Below are 22,171 nucleotides of genomic sequence, written 5' to 3'. Positions count from 1 at the left end.
CACACAACCTCTCTGATTCTCGGTAATATAGGGAAGCTAATACCCCTCAGACTGCTCAGGGGCATACTGTATGTCAAGTCCAAACCACTATCTCTGGCACTAGGATGCCCAGGCAGGAAGAGGCCAGGAGGGCCTGGAGCCTGGACCCCCACTGTGAAGACAGCGCCCTCCTCCTTGCTGGGTGACCCAGACTCAGTTACCTAACCTCCCTGGACCTCCATTGCCTCACCTGGAACACCTGCTTCCCAGGCGAAGGGCTGAGCGGGCGCTCGAAAGCGCGTCCTGGGTAAAGAGGGAAGGGATTCCTGCGGTGCCCGGGAACGTGGGGCATTAGGGGAAAGGGTGTGAAGTTTGACACCGGAGATCCCTCACGGGGGCCGACTTCGGGCGTGGCATCCCAGGCAACTCACAGATCCTGGGCCCTCCCTCGCCTCAGGGTCCGGGCCTGGGGCGGCGCTGGCCGGGGCGGGCGGGCGGCGGGCAAGACGCTACCTGCGCGCGTGCCGGGCATTCCAGCTGCCGCCGCGCCGCCGCGCCTGGGCGCGCCATGGGCCTGATGCCGGCCGCGCGGGCCTACTCCGGGTGCCGCGCCTGCCCGCGGCCGCCCTGCCGCCTGCCCGCCTGCTGTGCGCCCGCCGCCCCAGGTAGGGGCGGGACGGGGTGCGGGCGCCCCCGGGCCCGCCAGAGAAGCTGCGTCTCCGGGCCAGAGAGGCGCTCGAAGCCGGGACCGGCGCAGCGGGCGAGGAGAGCGCCGCGCATGCGTCTCGCGGGGGTCGGCGGGGAGCCTGGGGGAGTTTGGGTGTCACCGCGGATCTGGTGCTGCGGGACGGTTCCCAGGGGGCGGGGGTCGTGCGTGTCCGAGGGAAGGGGCAGGGACCGGAGGCGCCCTCCAATCTCCTGCTGGCTGTGGGCGTCCCGCATGTAGAGACGAGGACTTAGAGTCTGGGAGGGGCGCAGGGACTTGCAAAGGATCCCTCCCCACCCCGAACTACGGAGGGGACCCAGAGGGATCCGAGCCTCATGCTCTGACCCCAAGCCTACCTGGGCCACAGGAAGGGGTGTGGGACCGGAGGCCCCAGGAGGAGGGAATCACTTCTGCCCTGGGGTGGACTGCCCAGGGCAGGACCCTTCCAGGTGAGCTTAGCCTCTGCTGTGCTCCTCCAGGCCTAGACGGGTGGGGAGCAGGAGAGTTTTCAGCTGTGCCGGCTGGCTGGTGGAGCTTACCGCTTACAGCCCTGGGGGCAATTCTGAAGCTCCCTAATATATAGCGCAGAGCCTGGAAGTGACAGAGTTGGCCGGCCAGTGAGTCCCTGCACTGACGGACAAAGGGTGGGGTGGTTGCATGGAAGATGGTGAATGTTGGGGTACAGGTGACCTGAGAGCAGGAAGGCCTGGAGCCAAGAGGGAAACTGTGGAATTACCTAAAGTTTGGGAGTCTCTAGAGAGAATTTTAGAATTACTTTCCTCATTGTGCCTCTTCCCAGACTATGTCATTGCCCGCTCCTGTAAGAGTGAAAAGCAGGCATATGACTGAAGCAGACCTGCTGCGCAGCTCCACTGTGCTCCGGGATCAGCTCCAAGAGGGAATCCCAGGTCTCCCTTCCCTGATGCGGCCTTGGGGGTGGGACTCAGGGGCAGGCAGAACTTGTCCAGGAATTGACCCTGCAAGGTCCGGAGAAAGCTGCATTTCAAAGCTCCTGCTCCCGGGTGCCTGATGTGGTCGATCTCCCGTGGACGCTCACACCCCGGGAGATGGCCAAACCCAGCTCAGAGAGGCTTAGGACAGTGCCCAGGGTCATAGAGGACGCAGACTGGAGCCAGCGGACTGCTCTGCCTGGGCTTCCTCTCCGGTGTGGGATTCCCAGGGAGGGGAGTGAGGGACGGCTTTGCCAGGGGAACGCTGGCGGGGGAGGCCTGGCAGCAAGTTCATCAAGAGGAGAGGCAGCCTCTGCCAGTTTCCCCTGCAGTGGCAGAGCCAGTGCTCTGTGAAGAGCATGGGCTGGGACCTCGAGGAACCCACACGATGGCTGGGTTTCCAGGGAGCTGACAAACCTACTGGAACTAGTTCTTGGCAAGGCTCCCCTCCGAGGGTGCCAGGAGAGCTGAGGGAGTTCAGCCAGGCGGGGGCAGGCCCTGCCAGGCTCCCGAGAGACCCTGATGAGGGGAGGGATTGGTGGGGCCCCTAATAAGGGAGGCCGGGCCCAGAAGCCCCAGCACAGGGTGCCTCCCACAAGAGGGCCGCTGGGAAGGAAGCCTCTTGGGAGGCTGAGCTGGAATGAGACCTTCTCACGTCTCCTGGCAGCTCCCCTCCAAGGGTTCCAGTGGCCAGCTGGGAATGTGGGGCCAGTCTGCAGCCTGGTGGTACCTGGGGGCTGGGCCTCAGGGAAGTCTCACCCTCACAGCACCCCCTAAAGACAGGTGTGATCATCCCATTTTATAGATTTCATAGATGGAGAGACTGAGCCCCAGGAAAGGGAGGCAGTTCCTCTCCTCAGTGGGTTAGCCAGGATGTGCACCAGAGCAGTGCATGCAGACCCAGAATCTTTGTCTCTGTGACCTTTGGCCTTGAACATCGCCTACTTTCCCGTGTCCCCACCCCAGCCCCACCATGCCAGGGCAGGGTACTGCCAACCATGCTCCTTCACCCCTGCCCTCTGATGCCCATGCTCCTCCATCATGTGCCCTGCACCCCCGTCCGCCTACCTGGCTACCTCCTGCTCATCTTTAGACGTTGGTTTCAGCATCATCTCCTCCCTGAACCTGTTCTCTCTAGAAGTGCCCAGGACCCTGTGGATGTCCCTTTCCTGGCTCTTCCATCCCTGTTTTGGGAAAGTGGTCAGGAAGGTGCCATGGGGGAGCAGAGGGGTAGTGGTTGTGCTGGGGCTGGGAGCTGCCTGGATGTGCGGGCACTGTGCAAATCCTGGGCTGGCCCAGGCTCTGCACCCCTAGGGTCTGGTGGAGGGAGTGGGGCAGGGCCTTGCCTGCCTGCCAAGTTTAGGCTTTATCCTGAGGACAATGTGCGTGGGGGAACAGGGAGCAGGGGAGGCCCCAGGGAGATTTATATGTTTACAGCCCTCAGGGCAGCTCTCTAATTCCTAGAGTGGGGCCAGGCACAAAGTATAGGGGTTATGGAAAGGTGGATGGACAGACAGACAGCAGGAGTTTTGGGGGTAGAAGATGGGACAGCAGGCAGGGCTGGAGCCAAGAGATGGCTGGGTGGAATTACCCATGCTCCATGGGCTTCCAGAGAGAATTTTGGAATTTTTTCCCCATGTATCTCTTCCTTGACTGTGGCCTTCAGTCAGCTGTGAGCTGAGGGTGGGGCTGAACGCTGTGAGTTGAGATGGGTGGCGGCCCTGGAGAACTTGGTCCCTCCTTCACTGGCTCTCCTTGGCCTCTGCTGCAAGCCCAGCATGTGGCTCTGGGCAGTTCAGCAACCCAGCAGAGGGGAGTGTCCTCACACTGTCTGGAGTAGTGGCAGTCAGGGCTGTGACAGAGGGGAGGGAAAGCTGAAGGGAGGATCTGGGGCAGCTCACATAGGAGGGACTTCTGAGCTTTCTTCCAAGGGCTAGTAGGAAATTTGCCCAGACCAAAGAGGAAAGCGCTACCCAGGGAGAAGGCCCTACCCACTCACAGGCCCATGAAGCCAGATGGATTCATGCCACTCAAGCAGTGGGCAGAGCTGGAGGAAAGGGGAGGGAGGCAGGAGGCAGGTGGCAGGCACCAGGGGCACTGCCAGGTCAGCCTCTCCCCTCATGGGACCCTCTGCCCATGGGCACTTCCTCCTGGATGCCCACTGTCTGCTCATTTGAGGTCCTAGCAGAGGCCTCTGGTCCTGAGAGGTGTAGCTTCCCATTGCTACCTTTCCTACTTATCCTGGCCCCAGTGTCCTTGGGGGAAGTCAGTGCCCCAGAGGTCAAAGCAGAAGAGGTGAACGAATACCCGTCAAGACCACACGAGCAGAGCATGGGCTAGGTTGGAAGTGAGAGGGGATGGTGGGGACTGTGGAGAACTAGCAAGTGTGTGTCCTATCAAAAGGGCACAGATATCACTGAGCTCTGCAACTGTTGCTTTTTTTGGAACTCAGGCCTGGTGTCACCATGTCTGGATTTTTTTAAGAGAAGCTGGGAATCCAGATTTGTATATGAAGTCTCTTGATTGTAAATAACTAATTTAAAAATGTTTCAAACATCGTATGAGCTAAATAGGCACATCTGTGGACCTGTGTGGCCCACTGTTAGGCATCAGATGTTGAACCCTGACGGAGATAAGAGAGAGCAGGGGCTCAGTGTCACTGGACCAGCCCAGGCCACTCTCGGGATGGTGGAAAGGCCAGGACGCTGTCAGTGGTGGGCCCTGGAGCCTCCTCGGACTGACTTCTCACAGCTGTCCTAGGCAGCTAGCAGGCCAAGCTTGCAGCAGGATCACCCCCTGTGCTCAAGGCTGATGAATGGCCCCTTGGGCCCCATTTCTGGGCAGGGGCGCCTGGTCTTGCCCACCAGGTCCCAGGTGGGAACAGCTTTCCCTTCGTGTTAGTATTGCTACCTCCACCTGTTTTCTGTTCACATGACCCATGTTTTCAGGAACTGCTGGTGCTGGATTGGGGGATGCCTCACATAGGTATCTCCACACCAACATGGGTGCCAAGCAGCCATGAGTACATTCCCTATACCTGGAGCCAGATTTCCTGGGTTGGACCGTTGTCCCTGTCATGCATGCTGAGTGAACTTGGGCACATTCTTAAGCCCCCATGCCTCTCCATTCAAACATCCTACAAACTGAACAGGCAAAAGTCAAGATAATGATGATGATGGTTACAGTGATAGTGACAGTCCCTAAGTTATCAGATGGGTAGGATTAAATGTGCTGATGAGCGTAAAATGCTCAGAACAGCACCTGGCACCACAACACCGTGTGTAGCTACTTCGGCACTCTCCTCACACTCACGTGCCCCCCCCCAACGTGTGCAGGCCCATGCACACACAAGCCCACATGCACACATATGCACATACGTTTTTATACGCCCACATCCAGCACATGTGCACACACATGCACACACAAGCCCACACTACATGTACACATGTGCATACACACTTCTCCCTAAAGCATTGCTGGTATCCAGCAGGTGCAGCCCACGTGGGCATGTGTTCTCAAAGGAAGAGTCTTCACCTTTCACGTTTTATACACTTTGTTTTTGGGTCAAGCAGGGCGAGGAGGAGCATTTACTGTGTCCTGCTGTGTGCCAGGCACTGTATCAGGGACTGATGTGTCTTATTCCAAAATAGCCCCTGGGTGGGAAGCTAAATAAGACAAATGGAGCCCCACTTTTAGCTGGCTCAGTGCCCAGGTCTCTGAGAAGTCCGAAGCCTGGACATGGTGCTTTGGCATCTTGCCCCTGGAACACCCCACAAGGCACCCTGCAGGGAAGGTCTCTGCACAGTGGGTGTGAATAATGTCAGGCACTCCAAAGAGTCAGGCACTCACCTTGTAGAGCTTAGGGGCTGGCACAAGTCTGTTTCTCCAGTTACTGTGCCATGGCGTAGACAGCTTTATGGACCTCAACTCCTTCCCTTCTTTGCCTGGGCTGCCAGGAACCTCTTAGCCTAGTGATATATTGTTTTCATAGATTTTCTCAGAAGTTCCTCTGCCTCCTTCCTCTCTCCCTCTATTCCTCATTTGGTGTCTTGTCATGTATTGTTTTAGATCATTCTCTCTCTGATTTCTTTTCTTTCTTTTTGCTAATGTTATTTAAGAGTAACATGCAGAAAAGCATATAAGTCATAAGTGTACAGTTCAGTGAATTTTCTCAAGAGGAACATAACTGGGTAAGCAGTGCTGGGGGAGAGACACAGTGTTACCAGGAACCCAGAAGCCTTTGAGCCCCTTCCAGTCACTGACCCACCAAGGTAACCATGTCCCGGCCTAACAGCACAGATGGGTTTGGCCTGTCTTTAACTTTACATACATGGAGTCATGCAGTGTGCACTCTGGGGTTTGGCTTCTTTTGTTTCTGATGATTTTTTTTGTTTTCTAATTTTTAAAACATTTCATAAAATACACTTAGTATAAAATTTCCTGTCTTCATTTTTAAAGCACACAGTTCAGCAGCATTACATTCATTCGAATTATCGTGCAACCATCAGCACTATCCATCTCCAGAACGCTTTCCATCTTGCAAAGCTGAGACTCTGTGCCCATTCAATTCTAACTTGCCATCTCCCGTGTCCCCAGCCCCTTGCAGCCACCATTCTACTTTCTGTCTCTGTGAATTTGACTACTCCAGGTTCTTCATATAAGGGGAATCACACAGTATTTGTCCTTTTGTGAATGATTTACTTCACATAATGTTCTCCAGTTTCACCCATGTTGTAGCACTTGTCTGAATTTCCCTCCTTTTTAAGGCTGAATCAAGTTCTACTGTATGCAAATACCACGTCTTGGTTTTCTATTCATTCATTGATGGACACATGGCTTGCTTCCGCGTTTCAGCTACTGTGAATAATGCTGCTGTGAATGTGGGTGTGCAAGTGTCTCTTTGAGACCTTGCTTTAATTCTTTTAGGTATATGCCCAGGGGAGGGATTATTGGTAATTCTGGTTTTAATTTTTTGAGGAACTGCCATGCTGTTTTCCACAGCAACTGCACCATCTTATTATCCTGCCAGCAGTGCACAAGGAAGGGTTCCAGTTTCTCCACATCCTTGCCAACACTTGTTACTATCTGATCTTTTGACAGTAGCCATCCTACTGGGTGTGAGGTGGTATCAGATAGTGGTTTGGATTTGCATTTTCCTGATGATGATTGATGCTGAGTCATGACTATGGTTTTCACATTACTATGTCATCTGTCTTGTCCAGTGAGCTGTGCCTCATTATTCTCATTGCTGCACTGTGTTCCATGGTAAGAATAGAACACAGGAGATCTGCTGTTGATGGGCATTGGATGGCTTCTCATTTGGAATGACTGCAAAACCAATCAATGACAGGCATAATGCATGCTCCCAAGGGCCATTTGCTCCTGGCTTGGGCAAGCTCCATGGGCCAGGTCACACCACCATCTCACTGCTCCCTCCTGCTGTCTGTCCACAGGCAGCCCAGGGCCCAGCCTCCCGGTGTACATCCTCCCAGCATATGTCCGGGCGGCCAGGGCGCAGCCTCCTGGTATGCATCCTCCCAGTGTGTAATTTGCTTCCTGAGGAGGAGCCACCTTTAGCCCTAACAGTGCGCCTGCCCTCCATTGTCCTGAGCACCCAACGCTGAGCTGGGTGGTGGAGGGTGTGACTAGCTCCTCTCTGTGCTCAGGGATCTTTGGGCAGCGCCTGGAGGACACAGTCCACCACGAGCGGAAGTATGGCCCCCGCCTGGCGCCCCTGCTGGTGGAGCAGTGTGTGGACTTCATCCGGGAGCGCGGGCTCACTGAGGAGGGGCTGTTCCGCATGCCGGGCCAGGCCAACCTGGTGAGGGAGCTGCAGGATTCCTTCGACTGTGGGGAGAAGCCACTGTTTGACAGGTGAGCTGGTGATCGGGGTAAGGTGGAGCCACTTGTCCATTCCTCCTGCAGGGCCTCCTGCCCAGGACACCAGCTCCAGTGGGCAGGGGTGGGCTGGTGACAGGATGGTGGGCCAGCCCTCCTAGTGGGCAGAGTGTAGGGCACACCCTCACTCCACCAGCCCGGGGTCCCCTCTCAGGATGGATGCCTGCCATGCACGAGGCCAGCTCACATCCACACAGCCTGCCTCCCCTGCACATGCTAATAAACCTGACCCAGGCAGGAGGAAAAGGACCTCTGCTGGCTGCCATGTGAGGACAGACCAGGCGCAGCTGCATCTGGGACCCCAGGCCTTCTGCAGGGTCTGTCTCTTGGCCGTGCTTCCTCCGGTGACCTACCCCCAGGCTCTATCGATGGCAAGATGGCACAGCAGCTTGACTCCCCTCCTCTTGGATTCTGGGGACAGGAGAGCGAGTCTCCTCCATCTGCTCTGGGGCCATGTCCATCCTACCCATCATGGGGGCTTACCCAAGCCCTGGATGCCCCTGGGTGGAGCCAACTATACCCCCAGCCTAGGGCCGTTTGGGGATTCTGTTTCCCCTGACAGTGCCCCCACCCATTATGGGGCAGTTTTTTCATAGAGTTCTTCCTACATCAAGAAAACCTACCCTCCATGGGGCTTCTGCCCTGTCTTCTTGGATCTGCCCCAGGATGGGCCCACCAGGACCCACAGGCAGCCCTGGCCTCCCAGGGCTTCTCCTCTGGGGGCAGAACACTCAGCCCCTCAGCTCTTTCCCAGGCCCGTCACTGCAGCCAGGGAGGGTGTCAGCTCTTCTCCTTAGATGTGGAGTCCAGGACTGACAACTGTTCCCTAGCGGTGCTCCACCCAGGGAGGTACAGGGCACCCTTCCTCTGGAGCTTTGTGAAGCTCCATCCCAGTGTTGATGCTCAATGAGCTTGTCGTCCATTCTGAACCTCGGCCAGCCAGGCCTCTTCATCCTGTGTCTCAGCGTTAGGGTTGCAGATTGCTTCAAATAATGTCACCTGGGTAAGGCCTGGGAACCGAGACTTTTGGAAGCTCCCTGGGATCAGGTGCTCTGCCCTAGTGCCTGATGCTACCTGAGGGGCTTCTTCAGACACAGATCAGACCTTGCCACTCCCCTACCAAACTCTGCTGGGGCTCCCTGGAGTGGCTCAGGCCGTCCGCGCCTCACCCACCCTGCCAAGCTTCTCCCATCCTGCTGGGCGGGTCTCCACCTGGGCACACCTGCTCTCCCAAGGTGTGGTTCCTGGCATGCTCAGCCTCCTTTCTCCACCTGGCCTGCCTGCTGAAGCTGCCTTGAGAGGCAGCTGGGCACCCTAGGGTGAGTTCCATGCAGACCTGACTCTCGGCCTCCCAGCAGCCTAGGGCAGCCTTCCCTATGTCTTGGAGGCCCTCCCCTGTCTGCCTTCTCCTTCTCTGGCTGCTTCTACCCTGCTTCTGGAATTGTGTCAGGAAGGCCATCTCCATGGTGGGCATGTTGGCCTTGTCTCTCCACCCCCATCTCAGCAGGGACCCCCATACTGCCACGGTGGCCCTGGGCTTTGGTTTCCTCTCCCTTTAGAAACTCCTCCTGGGGTATCTGAGGCCATCCTTCCCACTTTCTGCCATTTCCATGGCAGCTCCCCTGGCTCTGCAGCTGTACCCACAAAGGGGCCCTCCCCACCTACCCCTGATGGAGGCCCCCCTTCCCACCCAACCCCAGCAGAAGGTCCCCCCTCCCCACCCACTCCCAACAGAGGGTCCCCTCCTCACCCACTTCCGACAGAGGGTCCCGGGATGGAGCTCTCTCCCCAAGGCCATAGCCTGCCTGCCTGCCGGGGTGTTGGCTTCTGTCCTGGCCCCTTCCCCCACAAAGCCCCCTCCTCACTTTCCTGCTCATCTCTATAAGAAGGTCCTCTTTAGCTCCAGGTCCTGGGCTTCTCTTCCGCTAAAGCCTCACCAGGCCTGGAAGCCTCAGTGCCTGGAGCTGTCCTATACTTGCCCCTTCCCAGCACAGTGTCCCCTGGGCACTGGGCTGTCCATCTCCCGGGCTGCCACCCTGCTGCTGAGCTCTGAGGACGGCCCCCTGTGGGCTGGAGCCTAGGGCTGCATGGACTCCTAGCCGCCAGGCTCTTCTTACTCCTTCAGCTGCTATCCTTTGAGGGAGGGACCACTGGGAGGCCTAGGGGTGGAGGGGCACCCACATGCATTAGAAATTCTAAGAGGGGTGGGTCTTGACAGATAACAAGTAAACACCAGGGGCACCAGTCCCGGGCCTAGTGGTAGGGAACCTCCCAGGGTGCTGCAGATGGCAGGGCTGGGCTGCTCAGGGAGGAGCCCTGCGGACACCCAGGTGGGGTGAAGCAGGCAGCCCGGCTGGGGGGCAGGTCGAGGAAGTGGGGCTGGGTGATGAGAAATGGACTCTAGGGGAGTGAGGCGAGTCAGGGCCAGGCTGGAGGCATGGCGTATCCTGCATAGATGCTGGTGTTGGCGTGGGCAGGGGGTTCCCTGGTTACAGAGAGGTGACGAGGAACCTGCAGATGGAGGGTCACCTTGCTGTGGGCTGCACTGACCACCAGGGCCGGTTTACCCCCAGGGCAGGCACCTGGTCCCCTGACCAGCTGCTGCCCTTTCTGTCCCACCCCTGCCCCCACCCTCCACCTGCACTAATGTCGCCGCATGCTGGGAGGCCCACAGGCTGGGGAGGCACCCACAAGGCCACGGGCTGTACAGAGTTGTCCTTGGGTGCTTGTTGGAGGGGGGAAGGGGACAGCAGTTTAGGGAAAAGTCTCAAGAAAAGGCCTGGCGACAGCTGTTGGAGGAAAGGCACTGCAGTGAAGAAGGAGGGAGGGAGGCAGGGGCGAGGAAAGGAAGTAAGAGCTCAGGTGCTGAGCGGATAGGGGGTCAGGCAGGGCCAAGCAGCAGGACCTTGCGGGGCAGGGATGCAGCCGAGGAGGGGTGGCTCTGTGTCCACTCACCCAGGGCAGAAATGCTCCCATCCCCCCAGCTGCAGAAAAAGGGAAGACATGTGGGCTGGCTCCCAACCACACTTCCCTGCCTCCTGCCCTTCCCCCAGTCTCTTGGGCTCCACTCAGGCTGCCACTGAAGCCATGGGCTCCCAGTGGGGAAAGGGCCGCTGGGCTCAAGCCTGGGTACCCAGAGCAGTTGGCCAGGAACATGGCCCAGGAGAAGGCTGAGGAGGGTGTGGTAGCAGCATGCCTGGCTGGAGATGGAAGGAGGGTGGGATGGGGGCTGCCTGGACCCAGCCAGACCAAGAGTCACTGAGCCTCAGGCAAGGAGGGGCCCCAGGTATATGGATTTGGGGTGCATATGTATACATGGAACCCCAGAATCCCAAATGTCAGGGCCAGAAGGTATTTATCTCAGTGAGCCTAGCCCGGGATTCATCCGGGGTCAGGTGATAGCATAATGGCACAGCCAGTCTCCTGGCCCCAGTCTCATCTTTCCTGAGGGAAATGCGGCCCAGGGTTTAAGTCCCTGGTTCTAGACAAGCAGATGAACAACCTGGGGCCCCTATACGGCTTGGAATGCAAGCTCGGAGGAGATGCCAAGGCTCTCGTTTAGGATCTGAACTGCAGACCCCACACAGGACCCAGGGAAGGACTATGCCAGGCCCATTGCCACCACCATCCACAACTGGTCTACTTCTGCCTTTGGCAGCTCCCAGCCAGAGCAGGAGACTGAGGCCTGGAGTGGACTCCTGGGGCACTGGAGAGGGGGTGATGAGCCTAGAAGCCTAGGTGTCACCATTGTGGACAGGAAGAGAGGAAAGGGCCTGACCTTCGACCTGCTCCTGCTGTTGGTCCCCGGATACCTGCTCCCCGACAAGGAGCCAGCAGCCCTGCATTGTGGTCGCCTTTGATGCAGCTCCTCTGACTCCAGCCAAAGTCAAGTGCAGTGGAGAGGGCAAGCTCGGGCTGGGGGTTGGCAGCACCTATGGAAGGCCTGCAGGATAGCTGTTCCTACCGAAGAGCAGGCAGCTCCCACATCATCTTGCAGGGGACCTTGGGATGGCCACCAGGCCTGTGGAAGGGGCTCCCTGGCCCGTGTCCCAGGGCCCTCCCCTGTGCAACCTGACCTGCATCACACTTGATTCCTCTGGCCCAGGGCAGCTGCTAGGGTGGAGCAGCTGTGCCCTGCAGGGCCCTGTGGCTTCGCAGTCCCTGGAGTCCTACGCAGTCTACGCAGGACAGGAGCAGGTTCTGGACAGACTGACACAGACATGAGACTCAGGGATTCTGAGCAGGTGCCTAGGCATGATGAGTGGTCCCTGAGCTGGAGCTCCTGGCTATGGATACTTAGTCATCCCCGCCCCAGCTCTATCCACTGCTCCCAGAAGCAACACTGGCCTTTCCTTGACCAGGGCAGCTGGCTGCAGATGCAGCCCCCAGGGTGCCCAAGAATGCACCTGAGACCAGAGGCTGCCCCTTGGCGTCAGAGGGTACCAGTCAACCCTGAAGTCCCCTGGCATCCCAGGCCTCACACATCTGTCCTCTTCCCCCCCACAGCACAACAGATGTGCACACGGTGGCCTCCCTGCTGAAGCTGTACCTGCGGGAGCTCCCCGAGCCCGTGGTCCCCTTCGCCAGGTACGAGGACTTCCTCAGCTGCGCCCAGCTGCTCACCAAGGACGAGGGGGAGGTCAGTGGCTCCTGGGGATAGCTCCTGAGAGATGGGCTGGCTGGGTGGCAGCCTGTAGACTCAGGACACAGACTCTGACTTTTCATGAATTTTCATGGCACATGGATCCTATGGAGGCCTGCTCTGTGTTGGGGGTGTGGTGGGGGCCTGGAGCATCCTGCTCGGGTGGAGGAGGGGCCAGGGCATCCTGCTTGGGTCGGGGAGGGCCGGGGCATTCTGCTGTCTAGAGCCATACCTGTCTGCAGCCTTGGTCCCTGGGAGGGGTGGGTCTGGTGTGCCCGGCTCTGGCTGCCACACCAGTAGGTGCTTGCACTCCCCACACCCGACTCAGGCCACTCAGGCCTGTCATGGGCTCAGAAACAGGGAGACCTTTTATTTATATCTTGCTTCCTTCCCAAAAGAATTTGAGCTGGCTCCCAGGACAGATGAGCCAGCCCTCCTGTCCCCACCCATGCAGGTGCTGGTCTGCAGCCCCAGGTGGCTCAGGGCCAGGGAAGGACTGTTTGCCTTCCCTGCGGCCATGTGGGAGATGAGGGCTCATTATCTGGCAAATATTTGTGTTTTGATAAGTGAGCTGAGTGCTGGCCCTGACATTCCTCCACGGGCCCCGTAGAGGCTCACCCCTCACACCAGTTCCTTGGAAGCAAGTTAGCTTCCCAGGAGGTCACAGCTGGGCCCTGGCCACTCTTTGAGGGGAGGTGGAGGTGGTGGAGCCCTCTGGTCCATTGGGGCTGGGCCACTGTAGCTCCCACCTCCCTTCTCCTTGCCCACCCCTCCTCCCAGTCAGAGAAGGGTCAGGGGCCTCATTGCCAGTGTTTGAAATTCTGTTCTTCATTCCTAAGGGCACTCTGGAGTTGGCTAAACAAGTGAGCAACCTTCCTCAGGCAAATTACAACCTGCTCAGATACATCTGCAAGTAAGCGGCGTGGCAGGAGGGGAACCACACTTTCCTGCACTGGCTCCACGCTCCCCCAACCCAACAGCAAGACACATAACTCTTCCTTGTCAGAGGGGGGCCTGGGTCATTCCCCACTCTGCACAGCCTCACCCAGCGTGGACGAAGCAGGGAGTGGAAAAGCACAGACCCTGAGTTCACGAAGCTTACAGTCCCATGGCAGCAGCTGGTTTTAAACAGCCCTGGGTAGATAATTCCAGAAGGGACATACCCTCTGTCCTTCCTGGGTGCCTCTCGCCATCCTGTCCCCCCAGGCATCTGCCCCTTGACCCCAACCCTTCATGTATCCCCATCCTAGACACTGAGAAGGGGCATGCGGGGGCGGTGCTGACTGGGGTCTGGGACTTCCTAGAATTTGCGCCCACTACAATGTGCAAAGTCTTGTCCTCCTTTCACACAAATAGCAGTGGGCCCTTGTCCCAGTGACCTTTACTTCTGATGGCCCTCTTGGGCCCCAGGGGAAGCCTGCTCTCATCAAGCCTGGCAGAGGCAGGCTGCACCCAGTGGCAAAAGCCCACAGGCAGCAGGGCTCAGCAGGGGTGTGGCGGGGCGTCCAGGCCGCGCACAGGAGACTGGGCGTCAGAACTTGCTTCTTTGATGACTGCTGCTTCCTTACTTTGCAGGTTTCTGGATGAAGTTCAGGCATACTCAAATGTCAACAAGATGAGTGTCCAGAATCTGGCAACCGTCTTTGGACCTAACATTCTGCGGCCACAGGTAGAGGACCCAGTAACCATCATGGAAGGTAAGTGGGAGGTGTACCTGGTGGCCCTGGGTGCTGTCGGGGTCTGGGCTCATCTTGGTCTGGGGCAAGTCCTAGGAACCATCCCAGCCCAGGGCCAGGCCAGCAGGAGGGGTGGCTCAGGTGGCACATCTCCATCTCTGGGGACTTGGCAGGAACTTCTGCAGACCTCACCCCCCCCAACCCCCATGAGGTCCAGCTATAAGATAAAAAGGAACTTTGCCCTGCGATGGGCAGCAGCAGGTCACTGGGTGCAATTAGAATGGCCATGGGTTTCTGTGGATGGAAGAGGCTGGAGGGATGGGAGAGATCAGCACTCTTGCCCTTGAACACAGACATGTTTGCTTTTCTTTTACAATTAAGCAATTGTCATAGGTTCCTGGATGTCAGCTTTGCAAACCCTGGAGAATTTCTCTATGAGAAATAACAATAAGTGATTAAAAATAGCAGCAACAGCAGCCGCTTTCAGTAAGCTTCTACCAAGTGCTTTGTTTGTATCACCTCATTTCAGGCTTTACAACCAGCCTGTGCTGTGGTAATCGCCCCCACTTTATAGATGAGGAAACTGAGGCCAGGAGAGGCGAGGGGACTCACCAGAGGCCAGTCAGCCAGACTTAGCAAAGGGCACAGGTGTAGGCTGCCATAGAAAAGAGAGCCTACCTCATAGGGCCCATGGAACACTGTCCCCAGTGGAGTATGCATGAGAGATGTGCTGCTCAGACAGGAAGCCCACAGCTGAGGCTGTTCTTGCCCTTATCCCATGTCGAGGGACATGGTGGAGTGCTTTTGCTCAAGTCCCCACTTCGGTCTGCCCTGGCTGGGTCTCCCACCCCAGGGCCCCTTGAGGCCAGGAAAACACAAGCTCCCACCAGCCTGGTGGTACAGATGCTTGAGGGGGGAGGCCTGCCCTGCCTGTTTCGTGGAGTTCCTGCTTCACCTAGGTTCTTGGCCTCAGAATTCCTTACTTGACTTCTTCCAGGATTCCTAGTCAACTTCAGTGGGAGAGTCCACCCTGGTACTCAGCCCTCCATCCCACCCGGGGGACTTCCTAGCATCTGGCCTTTGTGGTGAGGGTGGCAGGAGGGAATGAGGCAGCTAGGTAGATGCCCTGGTCCTTCCTGCACTGCCCACCTCCTCTGTAGGCCCCCACCCCACCACCGCAGGAACTGAGTCCCCAGGACTGGGGGCTGCATCTCGGGGGCCTTGGCCTAGAGACGGGAGATTGTGTGTGTGCAAGATTATATGTATGTGGGATTCTGGGGGGTGGGCAGGGTGCACTATGTGTACGATTGTGTATAGGGGAATTTGGGGAGGCTGCGGAGGGTGCATTGTGTGTGCAATTGTGTGTGGGGGATTTTGGGGAGTGGGTGGGGTTCATTGTGCGATTGTGTATGGGGGGATTTGGGGAGGCTGGGTGGGGGATTTGTGTGTTCACTTGTGTGTGTGGAGGGGCTTTGGGAAAACTGGGCAGAGTGCATTGTGTGTGTAATTTATGTGTGTGGGATTTTCGGGAGTGGGCATTGTATGTGCGATTGTGTGTTGGGGGATTTGGGGAGGCTGGGTGGGTGCATTGTTTGTCCAATTGTATGTATGTGTGGGACTTTGGGGGTGGATGGGGTGCATTGTACGTGTGATTGTGGGGGGGATTTTAGGGGGTGGGTGGGGTGCACTGTGTGTGCAATTGTATGTGTGTGCCCCCACACAGGAAAGATGGCTCTATTCCCTGTCCCAGAGCCCTATGCTCCCAGAGTGTGGACATCCAGGCATGGCCGTTGTCAGCAGCACAGGGGGATGACATGGGGCAGCCGAGAGAGTTCTGGCATGTCAGGTCCCAGGTTCCAGTTCCAACCTGCCACCTGCTCACCCTGCAGCCATGGTGCCTGCTTCCTCACCCCACCCCAGCTGGAGGGCGTGAGCGCAGGCACAGTGCTTCCTCCCCGCTGCGGCTCTGTGCCTGAGGAAGGCGGTTCTGCGGCCCCATCCTGCTGTCCTGCCTGGAGTTGGAGGGTGTGTGGTCCTTTCTTCTGGGCGGATGAAGGCTCCCTTGAGGGGCGGCCTGGCTCTGGGGACAGGGCCAGCTCCCACGAAGCTGCAGCTTCTCCATGACTGGCAGAGCGAGCCTGGGCCGAGTGGCTGGCAGCAAGGCCCTTCTCCGCCTCTCTTCCCGGCAGGCACTTCCCTCGTCCAGCACCTGATGACCGTCCTCATCCGGAAACACAGCCAGCTCTTCACCGCACCGGCCCCGGAAGGGCCCACCTCCCCACCCCGGGGCCCGCAGTGCGCAGTGGGGTGGGGCTCCGAGGAGGTCACCAGGGACAGCCAGGGAGAGCCCGGCGGCCCCGGCCTGCCCGCGCACAGGACCTCTTCCCTGGACGGGGCGGCCGTGGCGGTGCTCTCCAGAACAGCCCCCACGGGGCCGGGGAGCCGGTGCAGCCCTGGGAAGAAGGTGCAGACCCTGCCCAGTTGGAAGTCCTCCTTCCGGCAGCCGGGGTCCCGATCGGGAAGCCCGAAGGGGGGCGGCTCATCCCTGGAGGTGCCCATCATCTCCTCCGGCGGGAACTGGCTCATGAACGGGCTGTCCTCCCTGCGCGGCCACCGCCGGGCCTCGTCGGGAGACCGGCTCAAGGACTCGAGCTCCGTGCAGAGACTCTCCACCTACGACAATGTGCCCGCGCCGGGCCTGGTCCCCGGCATACCCAGCGTGGCCAGCATGGCGTGGTCCGGGGCCTCGTCCAGCGAGTCGTCGGTGGGGGGCTCACTCAGCAGCTGCACGGCGTGCCGCGCCAGCGACTCGTCCGCCCGCAGCTCCCTGCACACCGACTGGGCCCTGGAGCCCTCCCCGCTCCCCAGCAGCAGCGAGGACCCCAAGTCCCTGGACCTGGACCACAGCCTGGACGAGGCGGGCGCGGGTGCCAGCAACAGTGAGCCCAGCGAGCCGGACAGCCCCAGCCGGGAGCACGCGCGCCGCTCCGAGGCCTTACAGGGGCTGGTCACTGAGCTCAGGGCCGAGCTGTGCCGCCAGCGGACTGAGTACGAGAGGAGTGTGAAAAGGTAACGTGCTGCCCGTGGAGCCTCTTGTGACGGGGCGGAGCCTGCAGGCAGAGCTGTGCTCTTGGCACATGGGCGTCGGCCCCTGACCTCTGGGCCGCTGGCCCTGGAAGCCAACCTCAGAGAGGGGAATCCTAGCTCTGGGAAAGCCCTGGGACTGGCAGGCTTGGCACGCAGTCAGTCTGGCACGCAGTCAGTCTGGCACGCAGTCAGCGCTGCAGAGGCCTGCTGACTCCACGTGAGTGGGAATGCCTGCCCAGCCTGCCGGGGACCTTTGCTACAGGGGTGGGAACAGTCAGTGTGCAGTCTGCAGCTAGGGAGGGGGCGTCCCCTGGAGGCAGGTCCCAGGCTCGTCCCAGTACAGGGGCTCATAGCCTGGATGCTGAGCGCCAGGAAGTGCCCAGGCCCCAGGCCAGCCAGGCTGGCAGTGAGGACCCCTTCCTTGATGGGATCAGAATCCAGTTTCCCTGCTGAACCAAGCCCTCGTGCCCGCCCTTGTCACAGGATGGCTGTGCTGCACCCTGAGGCTTACAATCTCACTAACAGAGGGCCGGAGTTCCAGCCTCCCATGAGGACCGGGGTTCCCCTCTGCAGTGAGGAACCTCAGCTCCTGGAGATTGGGTTCTCCAGCACAGGGAGTTTCCCTTAGCAACTCAGACTCCTTGGTCCCTCTGGCTGCAGGTCCCCGTTAGCTGGCCGACCTGTTCACCTGGGTCCCACCCACTAGCAGGGAATTCCTTTATCCGTTAGAGGCAGTGGATGGAGGTGGAAGGCATTCCTGCCACCCACTCTGAGCCTGTGATTTCCACTGGGAGCTGGAATGGCAGCCCTTGCCCTTTTGCTCTGCTGACAGCTGTTCCCTGGGTGCTGGAGAGTGCTAGGCATGTACAGGCACCATGTCTGCAAAAGGAAGAGACAGGAGAGGGACCTTGAGGGCAGAGGCCTCTGCCGTAGGGGAGGTCACAGCAGGCAGTGCCTAAGCCAGGGCTGGAAGGACAAATAGGATGGAGCCGAGAAAGGAAATAGCATCAGTAGAACCCAAGGGCCTCCAGAAATCTGGTAGAAGATGCTATCTGCTGCAGATGAGCTCACAGACCAAACTACAGGGTATGTGGGAACTCTTACCATACAGAAGGCTGTCCATGCAGAAGGCTGAGCTGGACCAGCTGCGCCAGTTGTGTGCTGAGTGCCTGGAGCTCCTCTGGCCTGCTCTGAGGCCTGGTTTCTCAAGGGAGATGCAGGGCTGTTGGACTCCAGGTCAGACTACTTGGATTCTAGTCCCAGCTCCACCAGGGATTGCCTGAGTGTCCCTGGCAGGGTCTTTGGGCCCCAGTGACCTCACCCATTTGTCCTGGGTATTAAGTGACTCACAGTGGATGAGAGTGCTTGGGAAGCTTTGCTGCTCGCATTAACTCCTGCCTGCTGGCTGGAGGTAAGATGAGGTTCCCAGAGGGAAAGGGACAGCAGTGGTAGCCCTTGTGGAGGGACTGTACTTGCTAGCAGAGTGGTCTGGGTTGTTGTCTTGGTTAGAGAGAGGGAGGGTCTAGTGTGAGGAAGGTCTCTGAGCACAGGAAGGAAGGCAAGGGCATTAGCACCTGTCCCGTCCAGGAGGTGATTGGGTAATGTGTGTCCTGTCCTCTGGAAGTATGGAGCCATCGGGTGGGGGGTGGGGTGATGCTGGCCTTGTCCTGGCTCCCAGGACTCTGGTCAGAGCCCCTCCCCAGGGCCCTGCTGGGGAGTCAGCCTTCCTTCGTGCATTCCCAAAAGAGAACCTGTTTTCTGTGAAGTACCAGATGCTGTGCGGGTGGCCACGGTTGAGGTGAAAACTGATCAAAATCTCTGTCCACATTCTTGTTTGGGTTGCAGGGAGACAAAGACCATAAGCATGATACATTTTTAAAAATATACGGTGTGTTAGAAGGGAAAAGAAGGAGGGGAACATAGAGCAGCATGGAGGGAAGCCGAGAGGAGCCTCAGGGTAGAAGGTTGGAGGGCCCTGGGAAGGAGACCCCAGAGCTGCAGCCAGCACTGACCCCAAGACCCCTGCAGGCAGGGAGAGTCAGGGGCTGGGGACTGGAGATGTGTGGGGCAGGGGCAATAGGTGGGGCCTTTTGGCCTGGGCAATGCTGTGGTTTTTCGTGGAGTGAGATGAGAATGAAGTGAGAAGCCGACGGAGGGTCTTGGCACATTGGGCACTTTGACAGGTGCACCTGGGTGCCGTGCCGAGCAGAACTTGCCAGGGGACAAGGGCAGAACAGACCAGTTAGGAGGTGTGGGGGTCTAGGCCTGACCTATGGGGGGTGTGGCCCTATGGGGCAGCAGGTGGAGGTGGGGGAAGTGGCCAGGTGCTGAGCATATTTTGAAGGTAGAGCCAAAAGGTTTTGCTAACTGATGAGATATGGGGCCGAGAAAAAGAATGGACTTAGGGGAGGACATCATTGTTCAGCTGAGCACCTGGGAAGGTGTTCACCAAGAGTGCACCGGGGCTGCGGAAGAGTGGTCTGGAGATGAGGGTCAGGACCCTTTAAGTCAGAGATGCTGATGAAATGGTGCAGGGTCATCAGCGTGTAGTTGGGGCTTGGAGTCTTGAGCCTGACAGAGAAGGGAGAGGGGAGGTCCAGGCCCGAGCCAGGGGCAGCAGTGGGGAGGTGGGTGGCTTCTCTCTGACAGGTGTCTGTGCTCCTGGTGGGGAGGGCTCAGGCCATGCTTCAAGCTCAGTGATGAGGATGGAGGCTTCGTTTTGGTGGGTTGGGGAATCCGTGTTTGTTCATCATGCACCACGTACCAGGTGCTGTGCTGGCCCCTGGCATGTTCCAGTCTATGGTTACCAGTTCTCTGAGGAGCAGTTACCCCCTGCATTTCACTGTGGCTTGTGTCCTGTCCACAGCCATGTGGCTCAGAGGTCACCAGGCTGGGTGTTAAAATCCAGCATATGTTCCCAGGGGCTGGGCTCAGGTGTGTCCCTTCTGACAGACAGAAGCTGGTCGTCTGGTCAAAAAGATGGCCGTGCCAACCTTGGCACACTGCGGCATAAGCCTGCATGGAAGCGTGTGGTATAGGCTCTGGTGGCGCAGAGGAGCACCATTGTGACCTGCTGGGGAGGATCACAGGAAGTAGCATCATGGAAGGGGCGCTTGAGCTGAACATGATGGGCAAGCAGGAATGGAAGTCACCACCCCACAGGATCTTCTGTGGGTCACCACGTGTGGCTGGATTGTGGGGACAGTGTGGGGAGCTGTGGGAGGGGAGGCCACAGCATAGGAGCAAAGGTCAGGGGACAGTCCAAGTCCCAACCCTCCCCATGCAGGGGCCTGTGCTGTTCCTACTAGCTGGCAGGGATCCCATACTGCACTGAAGGGGCAAACACGGACCCAGGGAGGCACCGAAGGCATGGATCCTTGTGTTGGCATTTCGGGATCACAGGCCCAGGGGAGCTAGGGGAGCTATGGCAGGGGGCAGTTTGCTCACGGGTGAAGTACTGGGGTTCTTGTGAGGAGCAGATGAGCCGGGGTTTCCTCCTGCCACCATGGCCTGGCCTGACCCCTCAACCCACCGTGAGCACAAGCAGGGTGCACCCATGGGACAGTGAACCTGGCCCGCAGAGTCTCAAACAGCATCTCTCCTTGACTTTTCAGAATCGAAGAAGGGAGTGCTGATCTGAGAAAACGAATGTCCCGGTTAGAAGAAGAACTGGACCAGGAAAAGAAAAAATACATCATGCTGGAAATAAAGCTGCGAAACTCTGAACGGGCGCGGGAGGACGCGGAGAGGAGGAACCAGCTGTTGCAGAGGGAAATGGAGGAGTTTTTTTTGACCCTAGGAAGCTTGACTGTTGGGCCAAAAGGTGCCAGGGCCCCAAAGTAAAAGGAGTGGCAGAGCTCACTTCTGTACCACGTCTGCTGGTCTCCAGCCATGTACGGAATCAGAAGCCTCTGTATCTCTGGAGCAGCCAGGCGCTCTGGAGCCAGCTGGAGAGAGAGAGATCCTGATACCTCTGTGGGGACTGTTGGGACCCCCACATACTCCAGGTGGGATCAGATGCTGCTCCAACCATGCAGCTCCTGGTGAGGGTCAGAAGGGGACGGTACCAAGAGTAGCGCTTAGCCCTTACCCAAGAAATGTCCTTCATGGCCACAGGAATGGAGGGCACCCAGGATCCAGGCAGCCACCGGGAACAGTCAGCTTTCTTTATTAAATGTGCTCACAAAGCATGGTGCCTTGTTAACTGGCTCATTTTTCATGCCGCGCAATACAGGGCACAATACAGGACTGCTCCTGTTTCTCCAAGGGCTAGGCGCCCCCTGAGGTATGCCCCTGGTTGGAATAGCACAGGCATTGTGAAGTGGGATGTGAAGCCCCCTGAGGGGCAGCAGCCTTGTGCTTTCAGCTGTCTCGTCTGCATGCTCCAGGTGGGATGCCTTTCTTTACTTCTCCTGCCCCCTAGCCATCTGGACCTCTGCAGCCAGTTTCTGTCTTGGGAGGTCCCCTGGGCTTTCCACCATGGCCCTAGCTCTGCTCCAGGGCCAGAGCCTGAGTGGGAACCCAGCGCAGGTGCTGTGCTTGGGCAAGGTGTGGGCAAGTGTGGCCGCTCTACAGGAGGGCTGAGCCAAGGCCATGGGAAGCGTCTGTTCATTGAAGGCTCCATTAGGGCAAATCCCTCCAGAAAGCCTTTCCTACCCACAAGGCACCCAGGCCAGGCCCTGCTGGAGCTCCTGGACTGTGCTTCAGGAGGCAGCACAGCAGCGCCTCTGGGCCCAGCAGTGTCAGACGGCTGTCTTCACCTGTTCCCCTCACAGTGTCCTGATGTGTGGCTGGCACCTTGCTGCCCCTGAGCAGTAACCTGCAGGGGTTTGTTCAGGGAGCAGTGGTCACCAGAGCGCCCAGTTTCTGACCACAGCCTCTAGAAACGTCACTCAGGCCCAACCAGCTCCACCTAGAGTCAGGTATAAACGTTGCCCACACCTGATGCTTTAAATGCCAGGGGCTCAGTGCTCCCAGGAAATGCTGGCTTCCTACCAGGAAGGCAGGCCCGCAGGGCGAGGCAGGCAGGGCAGCTCCCACAGTGTGGCCAGCTACCCATTGTCTCCAGGCAGCTACTAGGGGCTCATCCACCAGGAGACGGGCACCTGTTCAGGGCCCTCAGCAGCATCAAGGCCTGGATGCCAGAGCTCAGGAGGGGCTAGGGAGAGTGGTGTCTGTCTTTGCTCGGCCACTGACATGGCGAGCCAGCTGTCTGGGTGATGGGATTTTTCCC

General features: G+C 58.4%; 1 protein-coding gene across 8 annotated transcripts in view; it reads left to right on the top strand.

Annotated features, from left to right (window-relative positions):
* The window catches only part of ARHGAP22 (Rho GTPase activating protein 22), a 216,062-nt gene extending 194,932 nt beyond the window's left edge, over nucleotides 1–21,130 (top strand). For 6 of the 8 annotated variants that reach the window (XM_030798185.1, XM_003278162.4, XM_030798184.1 and 3 more), the window contains 6 exons: nucleotides 7,302–7,509; nucleotides 12,040–12,172; nucleotides 13,015–13,088; nucleotides 13,751–13,872; nucleotides 16,041–16,920; nucleotides 20,553–21,130. In XM_030798185.1, the coding sequence (XP_030654045.1) occupies nucleotides 7,302–7,509; nucleotides 12,040–12,172; nucleotides 13,015–13,088; nucleotides 13,751–13,872; nucleotides 16,041–16,920; nucleotides 20,553–20,781 (1,646 nt within the window). In that variant the 3' untranslated portion in view covers nucleotides 20,782–21,130. Of the gene's footprint in view, nucleotides 1–7,301; nucleotides 7,510–12,039; nucleotides 12,173–13,014; nucleotides 13,089–13,750; nucleotides 13,873–16,040; nucleotides 16,921–20,552 lie in introns of those variants that run through there. The other 2 variants (XR_004026707.1, XM_030798187.1) reach the window with 2 other exon arrangements.
* The last annotated feature ends 1,041 nt before the right edge of the window (nucleotides 21,131–22,171 follow it).

The sequence above is a fragment of the Nomascus leucogenys genome, chromosome 18, assembly GCF_006542625.1.
Source record: "Nomascus leucogenys isolate Asia chromosome 18, Asia_NLE_v1, whole genome shotgun sequence".
NCBI classification, from domain to species: Eukaryota; Metazoa; Chordata; class Mammalia; order Primates; family Hylobatidae; genus Nomascus; species Nomascus leucogenys.
The sequence above is the reverse complement of the archived record's forward strand: the minus strand, read 5'-3'. Positions and strand labels throughout refer to the sequence as shown.